Source organism: Nomia melanderi, chromosome 7 (assembly GCF_051020985.1).
Source record: "Nomia melanderi isolate GNS246 chromosome 7, iyNomMela1, whole genome shotgun sequence".
NCBI lineage: Eukaryota > Metazoa > Arthropoda > Insecta > Hymenoptera > Halictidae > Nomia > Nomia melanderi.
This window is the reverse complement of record NC_135005.1, coordinates 7,283,500-7,302,886: the sequence shown is the minus strand read 5'-3', so window position 1 is coordinate 7,302,886 and position 19,387 is coordinate 7,283,500. Positions and strand designations below refer to the sequence as shown.

The following is a 19,387-nucleotide window of genomic DNA, read 5'->3' as shown; positions in this document are numbered from 1 at the left end:
TCAATTTTACATACCCATTGCCTGTGTATGTCTCTCCAGCATGGTTTGAAGCTTCTTCCGTTTCTTAGTGACAAATTAATCTAAAACAATCAATAAACCCACTTTGATCCGTGTACTATTGCAGAAAGAAAGGGCGGTTATTACGAAGTTCCTGTGGAAGCAGGACCCGGAGCGAAAACCGGCGAAAGGCCATCAACAATTTTAGGTACAGGAGACGAGGGTGTTGTTTTAGAAACAGTGCCCTTGGACGAGAACGGATTGCCGTTAGAAATACCGTTGATACCGGGAGACGAATCGCTCCCTTGGAGAAAGGGGCGCGTTCATCACCGACCTCGACCTAGCGTAACGCCATGGCGAAAAGAAAAGCCAAAATCTCGCGATGTTTCCCTAGACAAACTACAAGCAGTCGAAAGTCAAGTAAAACCGTGGACAGAAGAAGCGGTTACTTTAAAGAAAACACCTCATATGCCTCGCGAATTGCCCAAAGAAAAATTGGAAGAAGTCGAATTGAAACCTGCGAAAATTGAAAAGAAAGAAATCAGGAGACCAAGCTTAGAAGCTGTTGATCTAAAACCTGTTACAAAAGATACCACGAAAGAGGTTAAAATCGAAGAGAAAGTTACTCGAAGGGATGAAACTACAGGGGAGACCTACATCGAAGAAGAAGACACGAGGTTGTTGAAAACTACTCGTGAAGTGGATGAAACTGAAACTGTCCAAAGGAAGAAAGAGGAGCCTAAACCTTGGACAGAAGAGAAGGTGACTTTGAAAAGATCTAGGCCAGATAGGAAAGAGATTCCTAAGGAGACCATAGAAGCAGTAGAGCTGAAGCCTTCGAAGATCGTGAAGCAAGAAATTAGGAAGGCCAGCTTGGACAGGGTTGACTTGAAACCGATTCCAACAACAACGACGGAGAAAGTTGAAGAGAAGGTTACTGAAAGGACAGAATACCTTGAACAAGAAGACACTTCGTTGTTAGATGTGTCTAGGACTGAAGAAGTGAGGAAACTGAGGAAAGAGAAGGTCGAAGAAAAACCTGAGCAGCCTAAACCATGGACAGAGGAGAAGGTTACTTTGAAGAAATCGAAACCAGTGAGGAAGGAGATTGAAAAGGAAACTGTGGAGACTGTGGAGCTGAAACCTTCAAAAGTTGCCAAGACACCAATTAGGAAACCGAGTTTAGAACAGGTCGATTTGAAACCTGTTCCAAAGACAGTGACTGAAGAGGTTACCAAGGAAACAGTTACTACCGAAAAGTCAGAGTACCTTGAACAGGAGGACACTTCTTTGTTAGACGTCTCTCGCACAGAAGAAGTGAAGAAAGTGAAGAAAGAGAAGGTGGAGACAAAACCTGAGCAACCTAAACCTTGGACAGAGGAGAAGGTTACATTGAAGAGAGCTGCACCCGTTAAGAAAGATGTTGAGAAAGAAACTGTAGAAACTGTCGAACTGAAACCATCGAAAATTCAGAAATCGACTGTCAGAAAATCAAGTTTGGAAAAGGTAGATTTGAAATCTGTGACAAAGGAAACTACAGAAGAGACTATTCAAGAAGTTACGAAGACTGATTATCTAGAGCAGGAAGACACAACGTTGCTCGAGGTTTCGAAGGACACTGAAATAAAGAAAACGAGAAAGGAATCGATTACTGCTGAGAAGGTGGATCAGGTTAAACCTTGGACAGAGGAACTTGTAACCTTGAAGAAATCTAGACCACAGAAGAAGGAAACTCCTAAAGAGAAGATTGAAACAGTTGAGTTGAAACCTTCGAGACCCGAGAAAAGAGAAATCGAGAAACCGAGTCTCGAAGAAGTCGATCTGAAGGCGGTGCCTAAAGAAGCACCGAAAGAAGTGCCAAAGAAACCTGAAAGGAAGGATAAGTACGTTGAAGAAGATGACACAACGCTTCTGGAAGTAACTTCTGATGAAACTGTTCAAGTAGACAGAAAAGTGAAGAAGAGACCTGAACTGGTTGAGAAAAAACCCGAAACTAAACCATGGACTGAGGAGAAGATAACATTAAAGAGAGCTAAGGTGGAGCAAAAAGAAGTCCAGAAGGAAGAGCTGGAAGAAGTTACTCTGAAACAAACGAGAACAGAGAAAAAAGAAATTAAGAAAGAAACTTTGGAAAAGGTAGATTTGCAGAAGGTAGTGGACAAGACACAATTCGTTGAAGAAGAAGACACGAAGCTTCTGAAGATCGACAAAGATGAAAAGATTGAGGAAGAAAAGGTAGAGAAGGTAGCAACTTGGAGAAGAGAAAGGAAGAAACCAAAGGAAGGAGCACCATACCATGAAGAAGAAGATAAAACAATACTGAAAGTGAAAAAAGATGTTGAAGAGAAAAAGGAAGAGAAGGAGGTGCCAGTCCCATGGGCGAGAGGAAAAAAGAAGCCTAAAGAAGAAGCACCATATCACGAAGAAGAAGACAAAACGATCCTCGAAGTAAAGAAAGACGTCGAAGAAAAGAAGGAAGAAAAAGAAGTACCAGTCCCATGGTTACGAGGAAAGAAGAAACCCAAAGAAGAAGCGCCATATCGCGAAGAAGAGGATAAAGCGATTCTCGAAGTAAAGAAAGACGTCGAAGAAAAGGAGAAAGAAAAGGAAGTACCAGTCCCATGGGCGAGAGGAAAGAAGAAACCGAAAGAAAAGGCACCATTCCGAGAAGAAGAAGACACGTCTCTTCTCGAAATAGAAAAGACTGAAAAGACGGCTGAGAAACAGGCGACGGAAGAAGTGCCAGTTCCGTGGATAAGAGGAAAGAAAAAGAAAGAGGAGAAACCGGAAGAAGTACCAGAAAAGCCGGAGGAGGAAGAAAAACCAGAAACAACAGTTCCTTGGCTTCGTGGGAAGAAAACACCACAGAAAATCCCTGAGAAGAAAGAAGAGCCGATTGAGGACTTTAAAACAGTATCCTTGAAGCCGGCGAGACGAGAAAAGGCACCGGAAGAAAAGGAGAAACCAGAGGAAGTGAGCCTGAAGCCTGTAAAACGCATTCCACGGGAGGAAGAGGAGAAGGAGGAGGTACAATTGAAACCCATTCCCAAACGCAAACCTGAAGAAAAACCGCAGGAAGAAATCAAATTAAAACCATTCCAGAAACCGAAACCGGAAGAAATCGAAAAAGAAAAACCCGAACTGAAACCATTTGAGAAATCGAAACCGGAAGTGCCAGAACAAGAGAAGCCGCAGCTGAAACCGTTCGAGCGGAAGAAACCGGAAGAAGCGCCAGAAGAAGAACAGCCAACGGAAATTTCCGAAGTAACGTGGCGCAGAAAACCGAAACCGAAGAAACCAGAAGAAAAACCTGTGGAAGAAAAAGAGAAACCGGTTGAAAGGGTACCTGAGGAAGTAAAAACGGTGGAAGATAAAGAGATAAAGAAAAAAGAGGAAGAAACGGTTGAAGATTTCAAAACTCTGGCTTTGAAACCGGTGAAACGAGGCAGAAAGCCAGAAGAAATAGAAGAGAAGGAAGAAATCACGTTGAAACCGGTGAAACGTCTTCCGAAAGAGGAAGAGACGAAGGAAGAAATTACATTAAAACCAGTGGAGAAGAAGAAACCTGAAAAGAAGGAAGAAAAGCCGTTGCAACCAGAAGTTGCTCCCGAGGAAGAGAAACCAACAGAAGTGTCGGAACTACCATGGCGGCGAGGCAAGAAGAAACCCATTGAAAAGCCTGAGGTGACGACGGAAGAGAAGAAAGTCGAGGAAGAAGAGAAAGAAGTATCTGAAGTAAGCTGGCGTAAACCGAGAAAAGAAAAAGTTGTCAAGGAAATTGAGAAGCAGCCTGAGACAGAAGACTTCTCTGCTGTCGTCCTAAAACCTACCAAACGTACGAAGAAACCTGAGGAAAAAATTGATCAGGAAGAAGTACTATTGAAACCGATTCCGAAGGAGGAGAAAGAAATACCTGAAGAAGTGACTCCAAAACCGAAAGAGTTAGAAAAACCGAAAACTGTGGACACTGGTGAAATTCCGGAAGAAAAGGTTGAATTGCCTTGGCGTCGTGGTAAGAAAGTTCCGAAGAAAGAGGTTAAACCTGAAGAATTAGCAAAACCAGAAGAAGAAATTCCGGAAATACTAGAATCCAAGGAAGAAATAACCTTGAAGCGAAGAGAAAAGAAGAAACCAGAAGAAGAAGAAAAACAGGAAGTGAAGCTGAAGCCGGTTAGAAGATTAGAGAAACCGAAAGAAGAGAAACCTGAAGAAGTAACATTGAAACCAGTGAAGAGACTTCCCAAGGAGGAGGAAGAGAAAGAAGAAATAAAATTGAAACCGATAAAGAAAGAAAAACCGGAAGAAGAAAAACCAGAAATCAAATTGAAACCAGTGAAGAGGATAGAAAAACCGGAAGAAGAAAAGCCTGAAGAGGTTACCCTGAAGCCGGTGAAGCGACTTCCTAAGGAAGAAGAAGAGAAGGAAGAAGTTAAACTAAAACCAATAAAGAAAGAGAAACCAGAAGAAGAGAAGCCAGAAGTGAAATTGAAACCTGTCAAACGTTTAGAAAAACCAGAAGAAGAGAAACCAGAAGAAGTTACTCTGAAACCGGTGAAGCGACTTCCTAAAGAAGAGGAGGAGAAAGAAGAAGTTATACTAAAACCAATAAAGAAAGAGAAGCCGGAAGAAGAGAAGCCAGAAGTGAAATTGAAACCAGTCAAACGTTTAGAAAAACCAGAAGAAGAAAAACCTGAGGAAGTAACTTTGAAACCAGTAAAGCGACTTCCTAAGGAAGAAGAAGAGAAGGAAGAAATAAAATTGAAACCGATAAAGAAAGAAAAACCGGAAGAAGAGAAGCCAGAAGTGAAATTGAAACCTGTCAAACGTTTAGAAAAACCAGAAGAAGAAAAACCTGAGGAAGTAACTTTGAAACCAGTAAAGCGACTTCCTAAGGAAGAAGAAGAGAAGGAAGAAATAAAATTGAAACCAATAAAGAAAGAGAAGCCGGAAGAAGAGAAGCCAGAAGTGAAATTGAAACCTGTCAAACGTTTAGAAAAACCAGAAGAAGAAAAACCAGAAGAAGTAACTTTGAAACCAGTAAAGCGACTTCCTAAGGAAGAAGAAGAGAAGGAAGAAATAAAATTGAAACCGATAAAGAAAGAAAAACCGGAAGAAGAGAAGCCAGAAGTGAAATTGAAACCTGTCAAACGTTTAGAAAAACCAGAAGAAGAAAAACCTGAGGAAGTAACTTTGAAACCAGTAAAGCGACTTCCTAAGGAAGAAGAAGAGAAGGAAGAAATAAAATTGAAACCAATAAAGAAAGAGAAGCCGGAAGAAGAAAAGCCAGAAGTCAAATTGAAACCAGTCAAACGTTTAGAAAAACCAGAAGAAGAAAAACCTGAGGAAGTAACTTTGAAACCAGTAAAGCGACTTCCTAAGGAGGAAGAAGAAAAAGAAGAAATAAAATTGAAACCCATAAAGAAAGAAAAACCGGAAGAAGAGAAGCCAGAAGTGAAATTGAAACCTGTCAAACGTTTAGAAAAACCAGAAGAAGAAAAACCAGAAGAAGTTACTCTGAAACCGGTAAAGCGACTTCCCAAGGAAGAAGAAGAGAAGGAAGAAGTTAAACTAAAACCAATAAGGAAAGAGAAGCCAGAAGAAGAGAAGCCAGAAGTGAAATTGAAACCTGTCAAGAGGATAGAAAAACCGGAAGAAGAGAAGCCTGAAGAAGTTACTCTGAAACCGGTGAAGCGACTTCCTGAGGAAGAAGAAGAGAAGGAAGAAATAAAATTGAAACCGATAAAGAAAGAAAAACCGGAAGAAGAGAAGCCTGAAGTGAAATTGAAACCTGTCAAACGTTTAGAAAAACCAGAAGAAGAAAAACCAGAAGAAGTTACTCTGAAACCGGTGAAGCGACTTCCTAAGGAAGAAGAAGAGAAGGAAGAAATAAAATTGAAACCGATAAAGAAAGAAAAACCGGAAGAAGAGAAGCCTGAAGAGGTTACTCTAAAGCCGGTGAAACGACTTCCTAAAGAAGAGGAGGAGAAAGAAGAAGTTATACTAAAACCAATAAAGAAAGAGAAGCCGGAAGAAGAGAAGCCAGAAATCAAATTGAAACCAGTCAAACGTTTAGAAAAACCAGAAGAAGAAAAACCTGAGGAAGTAACTTTGAAACCAGTAAAGCGACTTCCTAAGGAAGAAGAAGAGAAGGAAGAAATAAAATTGAAACCGATAAAGAAAGAAAAACCGGAAGAAGAGAAGCCAGAAATGAAATTGAAACCTGTCAAACGTTTAGAAAAACCAGAAGAAGAGAAACCAGAAGAAGTTACTCTGAAACCGGTGAAGCGACTTCCTAAGGAAGAAGAAGAGAAGGAAGAAATAAAATTGAAACCGATAAAGAAAGAGAAGCCGGAAGAAGAGAAGCCAGAAATCAAATTGAAACCAGTCAAACGTTTAGAAAAACCAGAAGAAGAAAAACCTGAGGAAGTAACTTTGAAACCAGTAAAGCGACTTCCTAAGGAAGAAGAAGAGAAGGAAGAAATAAAATTGAAACCGATAAAGAAAGAAAAACCGGAAGAAGAGAAGCCAGAAGTGAAATTGAAACCTGTCAAACGTTTAGAAAAACCAGAAGAAGAGAAACCAGAAGAAGTTACTCTGAAACCGGTAAAGCGACTTCCTAAGGAAGAAGAAGAGAAGGAAGAAGTTAAACTAAAACCAATAAAGAAAGAGAAGCCGGAAGAAGAAAAGCCAGAAATTAAATTGAAACCTGTCAAAAGAATAGAAAAACCGGAAGAAGAGAAACCTGAAGAAGTGAAACTGAAGCCAGTAAAGCGGCTTCCAAAAGAAGAAGAGAAGCCAGAAGAAGTGAAACTAAAACCAATCCCGAAACCAGAGAAGCCAGAAGAGGTTAAGGAGGAAGAAGTAGTACTAAAACCAATTGTACCTGAAGAAGTCGAAGAAAAACTTGAAGAAGAGGAATACGACGTATTAAAACGCCCATGGGACCGTCGCAGGAGGGTAAAGAAAGTCGTTGACTTCCGAGAAGAGGTTACAGTTGTACCAATCGACCAGGAAAAAGTAATCACCGATGTTCAAGAAGAAGTAACAGTCGTCGAACAGAAGGTGGAACAAGTCATCGAAGATAAGGTCAAAGAAATCATTGAGCAGAAACCAGAAGAAGCTCCAGCGCTTCCTTGGCGAAGACCTAAGAAACCAGCTCCAGAGAAGGTTGAAATTAAAGAAGTCACTGAAATTGTAAAGGTCCAACCTGAAGAGGTACAAAAAGAAGACCAAGTAGTAGAAGAAGTAACAGAAACATCTGAGGTGTCTTGGAGAAAGAAACGAAAACCAAAGAAGCCAGAAGAAGTTCAAAAACCCGAAGAAGTGATTCTCAAACCTGTCAAGAAAGAGAAACCCGAAGAGAAACCCAAAAAGGAAGAAATACCAGAATTGAAACCAATTAAACCTGAAGAGAAACCTGAAGAGGTATCTAAAGAAGTAGTAGAGAAAGTGGAAACGGTTATCGAGATAACCAAGAGGAAACCAAAGAAACCTGAAGAAGTACCTAAAGAAATTCCAACGGAAAAGGAAGAAGACACAGTAGTTACCACTGAAGAGACCCAAGTAGTCAAACGCGTAGTCAAACCTAAAGAGGATGTGACCCAACAAGTGGTCGAGGTCGAGGAAAAGGTCGAACAAGTAGAAGAAGTACAAGTTGATGATCGCAGAAGGAAACGCAAACAGCGTACACAGATCGAAATATCGATCGCGGACAAGGATAAAAAGATCGCTCCTAGATTTATTCAGAAACTTCAGCCGGTTATCGCTGAACCGGAAACAACAGCTAGGTTCACTTGCACGGTATTCGGCAATCCGTTCCCCGAGATCTCCTGGTACAGGAACGAGCAGGAGCTTCACGCAAGCGAGAAGTATATAATGACGATTTACGAAACGACCGCCGCATTGGAGATCACGAAAGTGAAGGAGGAGGATGCCGGCATGTATTCTTGCAGGGCGTCGAATCCTGCGGGAGTGGCAACGTCCACCGTGAATCTCGTGATATTCGGTACTGATGTTGATCATGATGATGTCTGTGTGATCGTCCTGTGTGTCTTTTGTTTGCTTTTTAATGATATCTCAGCGATTTAAGGAAACGCTTTCGTTTTGCTGTTGGCTGATAAATGAAGTACCAAGAAAAAATATAAGATCAAGTTTTCTTAATCTAGGAAATGTTCAATATTATTTTTCAACGATTTGAGATTAAAAATAAAAAATCGCGAGAGAGGAATGAAATGTTGGTTTATATAAATCGTTGTAAAATAATGTTTTCATGGTTTGCTGAATGTGGAATCAAGCTTTTATCTTTTGGTTGGTAAATATTTGTGTGTCCATGTTGTTTGATAGCTGTAGGATTATCAGAATAATTACATTGAAATGTTCAAAAGATTTTTAAAACGATCTTCTTTTTACCACATCACAAATTATTAAGTAATTTCTTTCCTCATAATATATATTTTCATACACTCCAATATTTAAATAAATCAGTCAATCAAAAGTTCTCAATCATCTTACAGATTTATTCTTAACTCCTTATATAATCATCCGTCAAAAAAAACAAGTCTGTTACCTGAACTATTCAATTATCCGAGCCATTTTCTTGCACCGTTAAACACCGCTAAAATGGTCGCCTCTCTGTTACTAACCTCAAAACAGAACAACAATGAACTTCCGCTTGAACTAAGAAAATGTTGCAAATTGAGAACACTGCATTGCGTAAAAGTTCCTATCACCAAGTGGCTATTAATAAACAGCTACTAAATAACCAATTAATACCGAACAATTCGATCCCTAGAAAAAGAAGAAGAAGGCGTAGCGCCGCACTTCGCGACGCCCATAAAACCATTGATGGTCGAGGAGCACAAGCCAGCGCTACTAGAGTGCGTGGTCACCGGAACACCGATGCCGGAAGTGAAGTGGTACCGCGGCGAACAGGAGCTGAAACCGAAGAAGGGCCGGGAGATCACCTTCAACCCTGAAACCGGAGAAGCTAAATTGCAAATACTGGAACCGACGCCCGAGGATGAAACGATCTATCGCGTCCGCGCCGTGAACAAATTCGGTCGCGCCGAATGTAGAGCTAATCTAGTGATCAGCGACGCTGTCCGAGTCAGCAAACCGGAAGTTCTAAGAGCACCTAAGATCACTAGGCCTCTTCCAGCGCTGGTAGCCGAAAGAGGACAACCTTTGACGTTGTCAGCTGATTTCGAGAGCAAACCAGCGCCGGAAGTTAAATGGTTCAGAAATGGCACTGAAATTGTGCCATCTGATCAACGAGTGATTAACATTTACGAGAGCACGGCGGAGCTCTTCATACCTGAGGTGACTAAGAAAGATGGCGGAAAGTATGAAATTAGGGTGCAGAATCCTGCCGGCGAAGCAAGGAGTTCTGGATCCGTTACGGTGAAAGAACGACAAGACAAACCGGATGAAGTGAAAGCCCCGAGATTTGTTGAACCTATACAACCACAGATCGTTGCTGAAGGAGAGGTGGTTATTATGGAGGCTAGGGTGGAGTCTTATCCCACTGCGTCGTTCCAGTGGTTCCACGAAACCCGTCCTCTGGAGGTAAGCAGTTTTTCTTTTCGCTTTGGATATTCTGAATTGTCCACATAAATTTTTTATAATTTTTATTAAAATTAGAGAAGAAAGAATTTATTAAGAATTGAAAATCTCAGATCTTTACCATGGTGTTTGTATGTTTAATTTTTAATTATCATTGTAACTTTATAATTATCGGTGGATTGTTAGTCGCAAGCAGTACTCTTGGAAATTGCAAATATGGCAATATTTGTTTTCTGTAGATAAGCAGAACATCTAAGTATAATACTTCAATTTACAAATTTATGTATCATATTAGCAACGTATTATCTATTATAATCTACAATGATTAACCAATTCACATTTATACCTATTATTGACTTAAAAAGTTTATTTTCCATCTCGTACATTCCAAATTCCATTGTATTAAATTTACTCTTCAAAAGACGAAGCACGAAGCAATTGAAAATTCGCTTTACAGTCGACACCGCAGGTGAGAATCGTGACGCAAGAGAACCGCTCGATCCTGATGATAAAAGAAATAAAAACGGAATACGCGGGTACGTACACCTGCCGCGCAGAGAACGTCGGCGGCTCGGTCACCTGCACGGCCACCGTGAATCTGTTGGAGACCCCGTGGGAAGAGACGGTGGAGCTCGTCTCGCCGACGTTCGTCAAGAGATTATCCCCGGTCAGGGTCATGGACGGTGAAAGCGCGAATCTGACGTGCGTGGTGCAAGGTAAACCCACGCCGCGTGTCGAGTGGTACCACGACAACAAGCCGATCAAAGAGGGCAAGGAGATCACCATACTGCAGGACACGGAAGGTGTCTGTCGCCTGGCCATCAGCGAGGTGTTCCCCGAGGACGCCGGTGAATACACTTGTCGTGCCGTGAATCCTGTTGGCGAAGCTGTCTGCACGTCGTCGCTTGTCGTAGAAGGTATATCTTGAGAAACTTAATATTTTTATCAACGAATTGTTTATTATTTGGTTGAAGTGAAGTAATGAAGTTAATATTATGTGATAGTATAATATTACGCTTGATATTGAGTGGTATTGTTAAGAGTAATAATAGTAATATTATTATTAATATTAAATATTAAGTATCATTAATAGTATTATCAATATTGCATAATAATTGTGTAATAAGAATTTGCATTTTATTGTCATAAATTTTCAGCATACGAGTATGTGCCAGACTCGGAGATTGCATCCTCGATTATTGCGACATCACTTACTACAGGGCAAAGCGGTTCGGAAGAAGATCTCTTATCTCCCAAGGTTTGTTCTAATAAATCATTTATTTTAATTGTATAAATATATAAATAACATATTTTAATCGTTATATAAAACCAATTACAGGAGACTCCCCTGTTCGACACGGATACGGAAGAATCCGCACCGGAGATAATTAAGAAACTTCCTCAGTTAGTTCCTACCAAAGACGGAGAATTAACCAGGTACGAACTTTCGCAATGTGACTACAAATATAATAAAAATGTAACTTACAAAACTCAGCATATGTTACTTAATATACAAATACTAATAAATAATTCTTACAAGAAATAATGAACATATTAATAAAAGAATTACTATACTTAATACAAAGCATAAATTAAAAACTTATTTCTTTCATTGAAAATTTCATAAAATCAATCTTACTATACGATAAACTATTTCTTATAAAATCCATTTTTTTTTAGTAATATTTATTGTCTATTTTCCATTTTCCATGTAGATTGGAAGTGAAGGTCAAAGGAAAACCGAAACCAGAAGGAAAATGGTACAAGCAGGGTGTACCGATCGTGTCGTCCCAAGAATTCCAGATCGAGGAGTTCGAGGACGGCACATCAGTGTTGACAATCGCCGAAACGTATCCAGACGACACGGGTGAGATTGTGTTCGAGGCGCACAATCCGCTCGGCGTATCGACCACGACGACATACCTGTCGGTAGAAGGTAATCACGTCCTCGTATTGGTAGTAGATACGAATTTTCTAAAAAAAAAAAAGAAATTGCTGGAAGCTTCGCTAATATGCTTACGAGTTCTTTTCAGCTGCGCTCTTCGATTGGAATCATCATCGATGAATCTCCTAATATGTCCCGCACCTCCCGTTTACGATCATATCAGACTCACACTGAACACTCACATCCTTCACCTACACTTTTTTTCTTAATATTCTTTTTTATCCGAACGTTCTGCTAACTCACTGGGCCCTTTGAGCTCCGTCTTCTCTTTGTCTTGTAAGTAAGTCAACGAAAAGACGATATTTTTGTATTCTGGAAGCTAGAGATCTTCAAATACTACCTTTGCATTCGAAGCTCCGATTATCTGGAGATTATTGATATTGAAAGTGGAATTTGTTACTAGAGACTGTGGTTAGTGAAATTATTATGAAAACCTTTCGGAAAGGTTTCATGTTTTGGATTAGCGTATTTTCAAGCGTTTCAAATTGTGAAACAGTGGTCCTAAATATTCCATCAAATTTTTTTATTATTGTAACATTAATATACAATGACAATATTCTTAATATTATATTTATAATCATAATTATCCAGTACTAGTTGAACTATATATTTTACAAGATGTTTCCAATACTTTCACCGGTAAATAAACAATTCTTTAGTAATAAATTACAACATTCACTCCCAAGTGAAACTAAAAAGTAAAACAAAAGATGAAAACTGCTTTCGCAGATTCACTTACAGGCCAAAGACAAATATCGCTCTAATCCGAAGAAAACGCTTATACACTCGCGAAAGAAAGGTTACAAAGACGGAGCTGAAAGGGTCGAAGCGTTGAACCGCGTTTCTAATCGATGTCTCTGTCGAACCAGGAATCCTCGGAACGAAGGAATACAGGAAACCGTCGTGGGTTGCCCACATGGAGGAAATGCAAGAAGCTCTCAGAGGTAAGGGCCATTCTGATGGTATCGATTGCATGCTGAGTGAACCGGAGTGCAGTTTCTCGACTGACAGTCTGGACGATCGCGCGATCCGCGACGAGAGCTCGCAACGTGACAGTTCGACGATGGTCAGCGAGTTCTCGTCAACTAGGACACTGATGAACATCGACGATGAAGGTAAGAGGTGTTTCGAGGAAGACGAAGAAACTCCGAGAGGATTTTATTTAACCAGAAGATACTCTGACTCTATGGGAGTCGAACAGGAAATAAACATCACGAGATATTCCTGGGAGATGAACACATCCATCAAAGAAACGACAATACAATCAACGGAGAAAAACATTGAACACGAATTCGACGAAGGAAACTACAAATCGTCAATTGTTATTATAGATGATGAAGAAAACAATTCTGAATGGGAGAGTAAAACGAGCAGAGAAACAATTTCCGAATATTCGGAAGATCGTTTCACGAAAAACACTATCGAATCAAAACATTCGACTACCGTATCTATAAATATAAAACAAGAATCGCAAGTAAGTAGTTCAGAAAAATTGAGCGCACAGAAATCAAGGTTACGTGCGCCATCGCAGAAATCTCCATCTAGGGGATCGAGAAACGATGTGGACGTTGAAAATCAGAAGGTTAGGTCTCCATCACCGATCAGATCGAAATGCGCGAAGCTTTCTGACAGTGTTGTAGTCGAGAAGAAAAAGAAACCGGCAAAAAAATCGGATTCTCCAACGAGAACGGAGAGTTCGAAGCAGTCAGCGAAGGCCGACAAGATGGCCGCCGCCGCTAGGGTGGCTAGAGGGAGTAAAGTGAAAGAGGAGTTCGTTGAACACGCTGTCGCTTGTAAAATAATAGAAAACGTTGAAAATATGAAGACTGAAAGTGAATCCGTGATCGAAGTACTGAGAAACGAAAGAAGGAAGAAGATTGTGCTGGATTTTAGCGAATTCCCGCCTCCGAGGTCTGAAAAGAGGAACCACACACGAATGCATCCGGATTTTTTAAACGTCCCGGAGCCTGGATTTTATTTGTCGCCTATCGAAGAGAATAGCGAAGCTTCTACTGGAAGTGGACACAGCAAAATTGTCTCGGGGAAAATGATGGAGACGACGTTGGAGTACGATCACGCAAGAAAGTATCACACATACCCAAAATCTAGAATACCAGTAGCCAGATGGTCGAAGGAACGGCGAATCGGTAATCTGATGATGGACCCGAAGATGTACCCGCTGGAGCCAAGGGAAATCGATTTAGAGGCGTTCCAGCAACTGCACACGGCGGATAGTCAAGAGGAATTGCAGGAATTTTTGCTTTTGGAAAGCCAATGCAGCGGAAACCTCGGACTGGCAGGAAACATATCGGCGTCCGAGGTATCTTGTAGCGATCATCACAGTGAAGACGAGAGAGGCACCATGTCAGGTAGTTTATTGACGAATTGTTGCACATCTAACAGATTAAATTAATATGTTTTATGTATTCATGTAAAGTTAGTTTGTTTTCTTAGTGATTTGAATTATTTAATCCTTGGCAACTCATTAAATGTTGAATTGTATTTTTAAATTTATTTGTATAGAGAATCGAGAGTATTTGTTTTATTGCAAGAGTAGTGATAATAATAATTATCATTATTACAATTCTACGAAAGTATATTCAATTGTTAAGGGTTAATCATTGTTATCGCATGATCCATTTCTGCGTGTACGTGTGTCTTGTATTTTCGTTCTTTTCTTGGCTAACCAGACTACTGACATCGGGGTCACGCGAGTTGCATAATCACCAAGCAAAACATCAGGTAAATCGATTTACGTGATTTGTTTTCAATGAATGATCTATTCATTCGATTCTCGTTTCCCTTTTCAGCCACGCAATCTGTACCACGATTCATTCAAGAAATAACGGACGTTTATGCGAGGGAAGGTGAAAGCGTGGTGTTCGAGTGCATGTATTCCGGCAATCCTGCTCCAGGTATTATAAAAATGCAAATTTTAAATAAATTTGATTCATTGACAACTTTATTGTTGTGTTTCAATCGATTAATCATATTAGTTTAATTATTTATCATAGAATGAATGAATTAATTTAAATAAAAGAATACTCTTATTGGAATGAATTGGATTGTTCAAATTAAATTGTTTGAAAATTAAACTATAGCATACGTATTCGTGTAATAACGATATATTTATCGATTTCAAGACGTTGTATGGTACAAGAACGACAAGCTGGTGATGAACACGCCGAACGTAAAGGTGCGTATCTTCGAAGAAGACAGGAAAACATCGCTTCTTATCAAACACGCGACCGAAGAAGACGATGCCACTTACGTTTGCAAAGCCACCAGCGAAATTGGATTGGCCATCACAAAAGCTAAGCTGCGCGTGACAGGTGAGTTACATTATAATTTTATAATACTAGGGAATGTTATATTTCATGTTACGTTACGTAAAATTACATGTTTTTCATTATCCTTTATACTTTTTACTTTATTTTTTTATGCAATTCGTGAATGCAATGGACAATATTATATTTCATTTTTATGGATCACTAATTACTAATTATTCAATAGTTAAATTTTGATCATCAGTTATTAATTATTCGATAGTTAAATTTTTATCGCTAATTATTAATTATTCGGCAATTACATTTTTATATCGAAACAAGAGGAACATTTTCACTTGAAAAGGTTTTTTAAAAATTATTAAACAATACTCGTACTTTTTTTTCAATAGACATAACGGGTGACAATAAGTTCTATGAGGAAGAAGAAGTTGTCGAGGAAGAGATCAAAGAAGTCAAACCGAAACCGAAGAAGAAGAAGCCCGAGCTGAAGAAGGCCAAGGAAACGAAGGAGAAGATCAAATCTGAGCGCGTGAAAGTTGACAAGAAGGAAGTGCGCAAAGAGAAGTTGAGTCCTAAAGAACAGCCGGAAGAAAAGTTAGTGAATTCGCTTTTATTTCAGTATACAAAAACAATTCATTTTATTTACGTTACATTTGTAAATTATTAATTGTAAATTATTTTTTCAGGAAAATCGTCGACATCGAGGAAACGCAGGTACTAGAGTCGACGGAAATCATCGAAGAGAAGCCTACAGAGGTAAGTATTAACTCACAACTAAATAATCCGAAAAAGATAAAGAGCATTATTCATCATTTTCAATAAATATAAAAAACATGAAAAGTATAAAAGCGCACTGATTTCTACCAATGTAGATATTTCATATGATTGATCAACAATCATGTTTTATCTCAAAACTTCTTAAAAGAAAACTTGGCATTTACTGTTTATACAATTCCTAAAATAAATGCTTTCTAACTATCCCTTTTAAGGTACCTCGCAATATTCCATTAATATCTTAAAATATTTAAAAAAACACGTAGCATCGCACTGTACAAGAATCTATAAAATACCATATCCCAAAGAATGCTCTACCCTCTCGTCATTACACGCAAGAAACAAAGAAAGTAAACCCAATAATAATTCCGAATTTCCAACAATTCACCCAGGTATCGCGAGCAAAGAAGATAGTACCGGTGCAAGAGCCAGTAATGACAGAAGCAACGCCGTCCTTGAAGAAAATCGACGATCAGAAGCCTCGAGAACTGGCCCCGAAGCCCGAGGAGCGTGCGCAGCGTGTGGTGGAGGAACGCGAAGGTGTGGTCGTCGTCTCAGAGGTGACCACCGAGGACCTAGCGCCGGACTTCGTAGTGGAATCCATCGTGGACCGTGCCCAGATCACCTCTGAAACACTGGAAACCGTCTCGATATCCGAGGTCCACACGGAAACCAACGTGCAAGAGGTCAGGCGAATAGAAGCGAAGCAAAGAAAAGCAAAGAAGACCGTGGTGACCGAGGAAGAGTTATTCGAGGAACAGCCTAGGAAAGCTATCGTAGAAGAGAAGCCGAAGAAGAGGAAGAAGGACAAAGTAAAGATAAGAGAGGAAATCTCAATCGAGGAAATCGTGGAGAGAGAAAGAGAGAACATCGCTAGAGAGGTCGAAGAGATAATGGACACGCTCCACGCAAAGGAATTCGGTCCTGGAGAGGCTCCTCTTCGAGAGTTAGCTACCATAGGTTTCCTGGTGCGCCAAGGTGTCACCGTGAACGAGATCAACGAGAGCTTGTACAGAACCGAGAACTTCCCTGCGCTGAAGACACCCGAGGCGCAGAACGCTCTTGTCCAGTTGGTGGAGAGGGAGGGCCACGGTCCATTGATCACACAAGTCTTGACAGAGGAGACGACTACAGATGAGAGCGTAGTGGCTGCCACCGTAGGCTTCCGTGCGTTCATGAGGATGATCGAGCTGCAACACGTCACCGTAGAGGAGGTGCTCACGCACTTCGCGCCGGAGGACTTCCGGCCACGCGCCTGGGAGGTCACGGAAGCTACGGAAGTAAGGAGATTCGACGGTTTTCGGGTGGGCTGGAATGACCAACGTGCTGTAGGGGACGTGGAGTTAACACTAAAACTACTAAGCAGATCAAATAGAGCCACTTCAGAATGTTTATTTTGCGAATATTACAATTGTGAAAACGTTTCTCAGAGAGAATTTCAATTAAATTTGTGTATTTGTATAGATACGAGATTAGGAGGTCCTTCGAATGTCAAAAAATGTATTGTTTTAAGTTTTATAAAAGACTGGAAATAAGTCACTTTAATTGCTCGGTAATTTTAGTGTTAAACGGAATTGAATTATTGATAGTTCAGTACTTTGGAAGAAATGAGTAGTTTTCTAGTTTATTATACGCTTTTGGATTATTGTTTACAGTCATGCAGTGTTTTGTCTAGAATCTAATCGTACACCAGATTTTCCAATATTTTTCTGTTATTATTTTTTCTTTATTTCTGTTTTCTTTTGAACATCTTTCTTTCAATGATTATACGAATCATTATTTTTTTATGCAAAACCTTACTAAGGTTCACTTATTCTAAAATACTTTATCAATACTAATTAATGATAGTCCGCAATAGTTGAATAATTGAATTTCACAGACAGAGACCAATAAGATTATTGAACAAGAAGATCTTTAAAGTTGAAAAGAATTTAGAAAGTTATTAATTAAGTTATTAGTCTTTTAAGTATTCCACGTTACCAAAGTGTAGCACGTTATTTTAAATAATAAATGTCTTTGAATTAATCGTGACTGGATAATGTGTACACGATGGAAGGAGTTTTGTAAAAAAAAACATCTTCTTCAGGTTGAAACGGAGGAACGTGTCACGGAACGAGTGGATATCGTCCGCAAGACGGAGGTCCATATCATGGGTAAGTCGAGACTGCCTGGCGCGTGGTTTGAAACGAAAAGAACCGCCGAGACAATTAACTATCTTCGGACTTGCAGCATCACAAATCCGTTGCGATCGTTCTCCCTAGATATACCTTTAATAAAAGACCATAGACTTTGGTGTGTGCTTGCGTGGCTGCCTAATAAACGCAACTTGTACATTATCCTTCTCCCACTTTTTTGTTTCTTGTAAATACTTCTTTGCTTTACAGCTATAGACATAAGCATGCGTCTTATATTTTTTTTATTTCCTTTTTTCTTTTTATACAACGAATACATTTGAAAAGAAGCATCGAACTGTTTGTATTTTACATCGTTGTGTACGTTTGATATTTATCGAATAAAAGAGAATGATTTTCATGGTGTGCCATAATCGTTTGGTGTGATATTATTATTTGTGTTATTCTCCGGTTTTTATTTCGTTTGTCTTTTGTCTTGATCCCCTCGTTTCCCGAACGTTCCTACCAAGCAAGAAAAAACGATCTTTTGGTTACAGAGAGGAGGGACGAAAGAAAAGCCGTCCGCACGCAGGATATTCGAGACATTAAAGGTTTGAAGCCACGAGTTTCAGTGCATGGGTTATACGTTCGAATAATCGGTCATACGGTTATATGAATGGAGAGCAATATTAATCTTTTTTTTTTTATCTTGTCATTATCTCCGAGAAACGCAGCAGTGTCCGGACAGTCGGCACCGCATCAAGATCATTTCTCATCCGCATTTACTAGTTCCACTTTACATTCGCTTTGATCTCCTTGCGTATCGTAGATTCAACATTCCGAAACTGAATTAAGTATCTCCGTTTTTTTTCTCATATTTTTATCAAATATAGCATGCTGGGACAAAAGTTGTGACTGTGGATGAACTCCGTAATTATTTATTACTTTAATCTCGTTTTCCGTAATCAGTTTCCGTATATATAGATTGAGGAGAAAATAAGGGTGGAATAAATTAACAGATACCTTGATAAATTCAACGTTCGAAATTGAATTTTTCGAGAAACAGATTTTTCAGGAATGAAAGGGAAAAATATTTACTGCGTTTTATTCGTTTATTCTTTTACGCTCGGTTGCTTATGTTCATTACATAACTCGTCTCAACACGCTGTATACCATTTTTTGGAAAGTTTGAGATCACTTAAGGATTTCATACGATTTTATTATCTTGTATTTACTTAGTTATTTTAATATTTAGTAAAATTTCGTCTACTTTACTTTATTGGCACCATAATACTAAATTTTACTTGAGTGATTACTTTTCCTTAAAAAAAATCTCTTCTGATCAAATAAGTGATCCCAAGTTTGACAAATTACAGTGTGGTTCTTTAAAAAAACTTTAGGAAAGGGTGATCTCCGAAGAAACTTGAAGAATTCGTAGCTATAAAACATTCAGAAAAATTAAAACAAAAACATACCTCTTCAATTCATAATCAACTGTTTAATAGCTTCATCTGTTTACACTGCCCATCGAAAATTCTTCGGTTATTTCTTTCAGATCACTCTGTAGAAATATCACTTCGCACGGAATGCAATTCTGATACAAAATCGTTCATCCGTTACGATTCATCTAAAATCCATTAAAAACAGAAATCATTCCAATATTTTCTTTATCAATATTTACCTCATTTCACGCTCACTTGTATTTTGACCGT

At 39.4% G+C, this 19,387-nt stretch overlaps 1 protein-coding gene across 24 annotated transcripts in view; it reads left to right on the top strand.

Annotated features, from left to right (window-relative positions):
* The window catches only part of sls (sallimus), a 237,073-nt gene that overhangs the window by 172,063 nt on the left and 45,623 nt on the right, over positions 1-19,387 (top strand). For 22 of the 24 annotated variants that reach the window (XM_076369145.1, XM_076369150.1, XM_076369148.1 and 19 more), the window contains 14 exons: positions 125-8,002; positions 8,789-9,561; positions 10,016-10,475; positions 10,716-10,816; positions 10,898-10,995; positions 11,274-11,494; positions 12,373-12,447; positions 14,314-14,418; positions 14,647-14,835; positions 15,180-15,384; positions 15,477-15,546; positions 15,957-16,844; positions 17,651-17,717; positions 18,233-18,286. In XM_076369145.1, the coding sequence (XP_076225260.1) occupies positions 125-8,002; positions 8,789-9,561; positions 10,016-10,475; positions 10,716-10,816; positions 10,898-10,995; positions 11,274-11,494; positions 12,373-12,447; positions 14,314-14,418; positions 14,647-14,835; positions 15,180-15,384; positions 15,477-15,546; positions 15,957-16,844; positions 17,651-17,717; positions 18,233-18,286 (11,184 nt within the window). The remainder of the gene's footprint in view (positions 1-124; positions 8,003-8,788; positions 9,562-10,015; positions 10,476-10,715; positions 10,817-10,897; positions 10,996-11,273; positions 11,495-12,372; positions 12,448-14,313; positions 14,419-14,646; positions 14,836-15,179; positions 15,385-15,476; positions 15,547-15,956; positions 16,845-17,650; positions 17,718-18,232; positions 18,287-19,387) is intronic. The other 2 variants (XM_076369156.1, XM_076369143.1) reach the window with 1 other exon arrangement.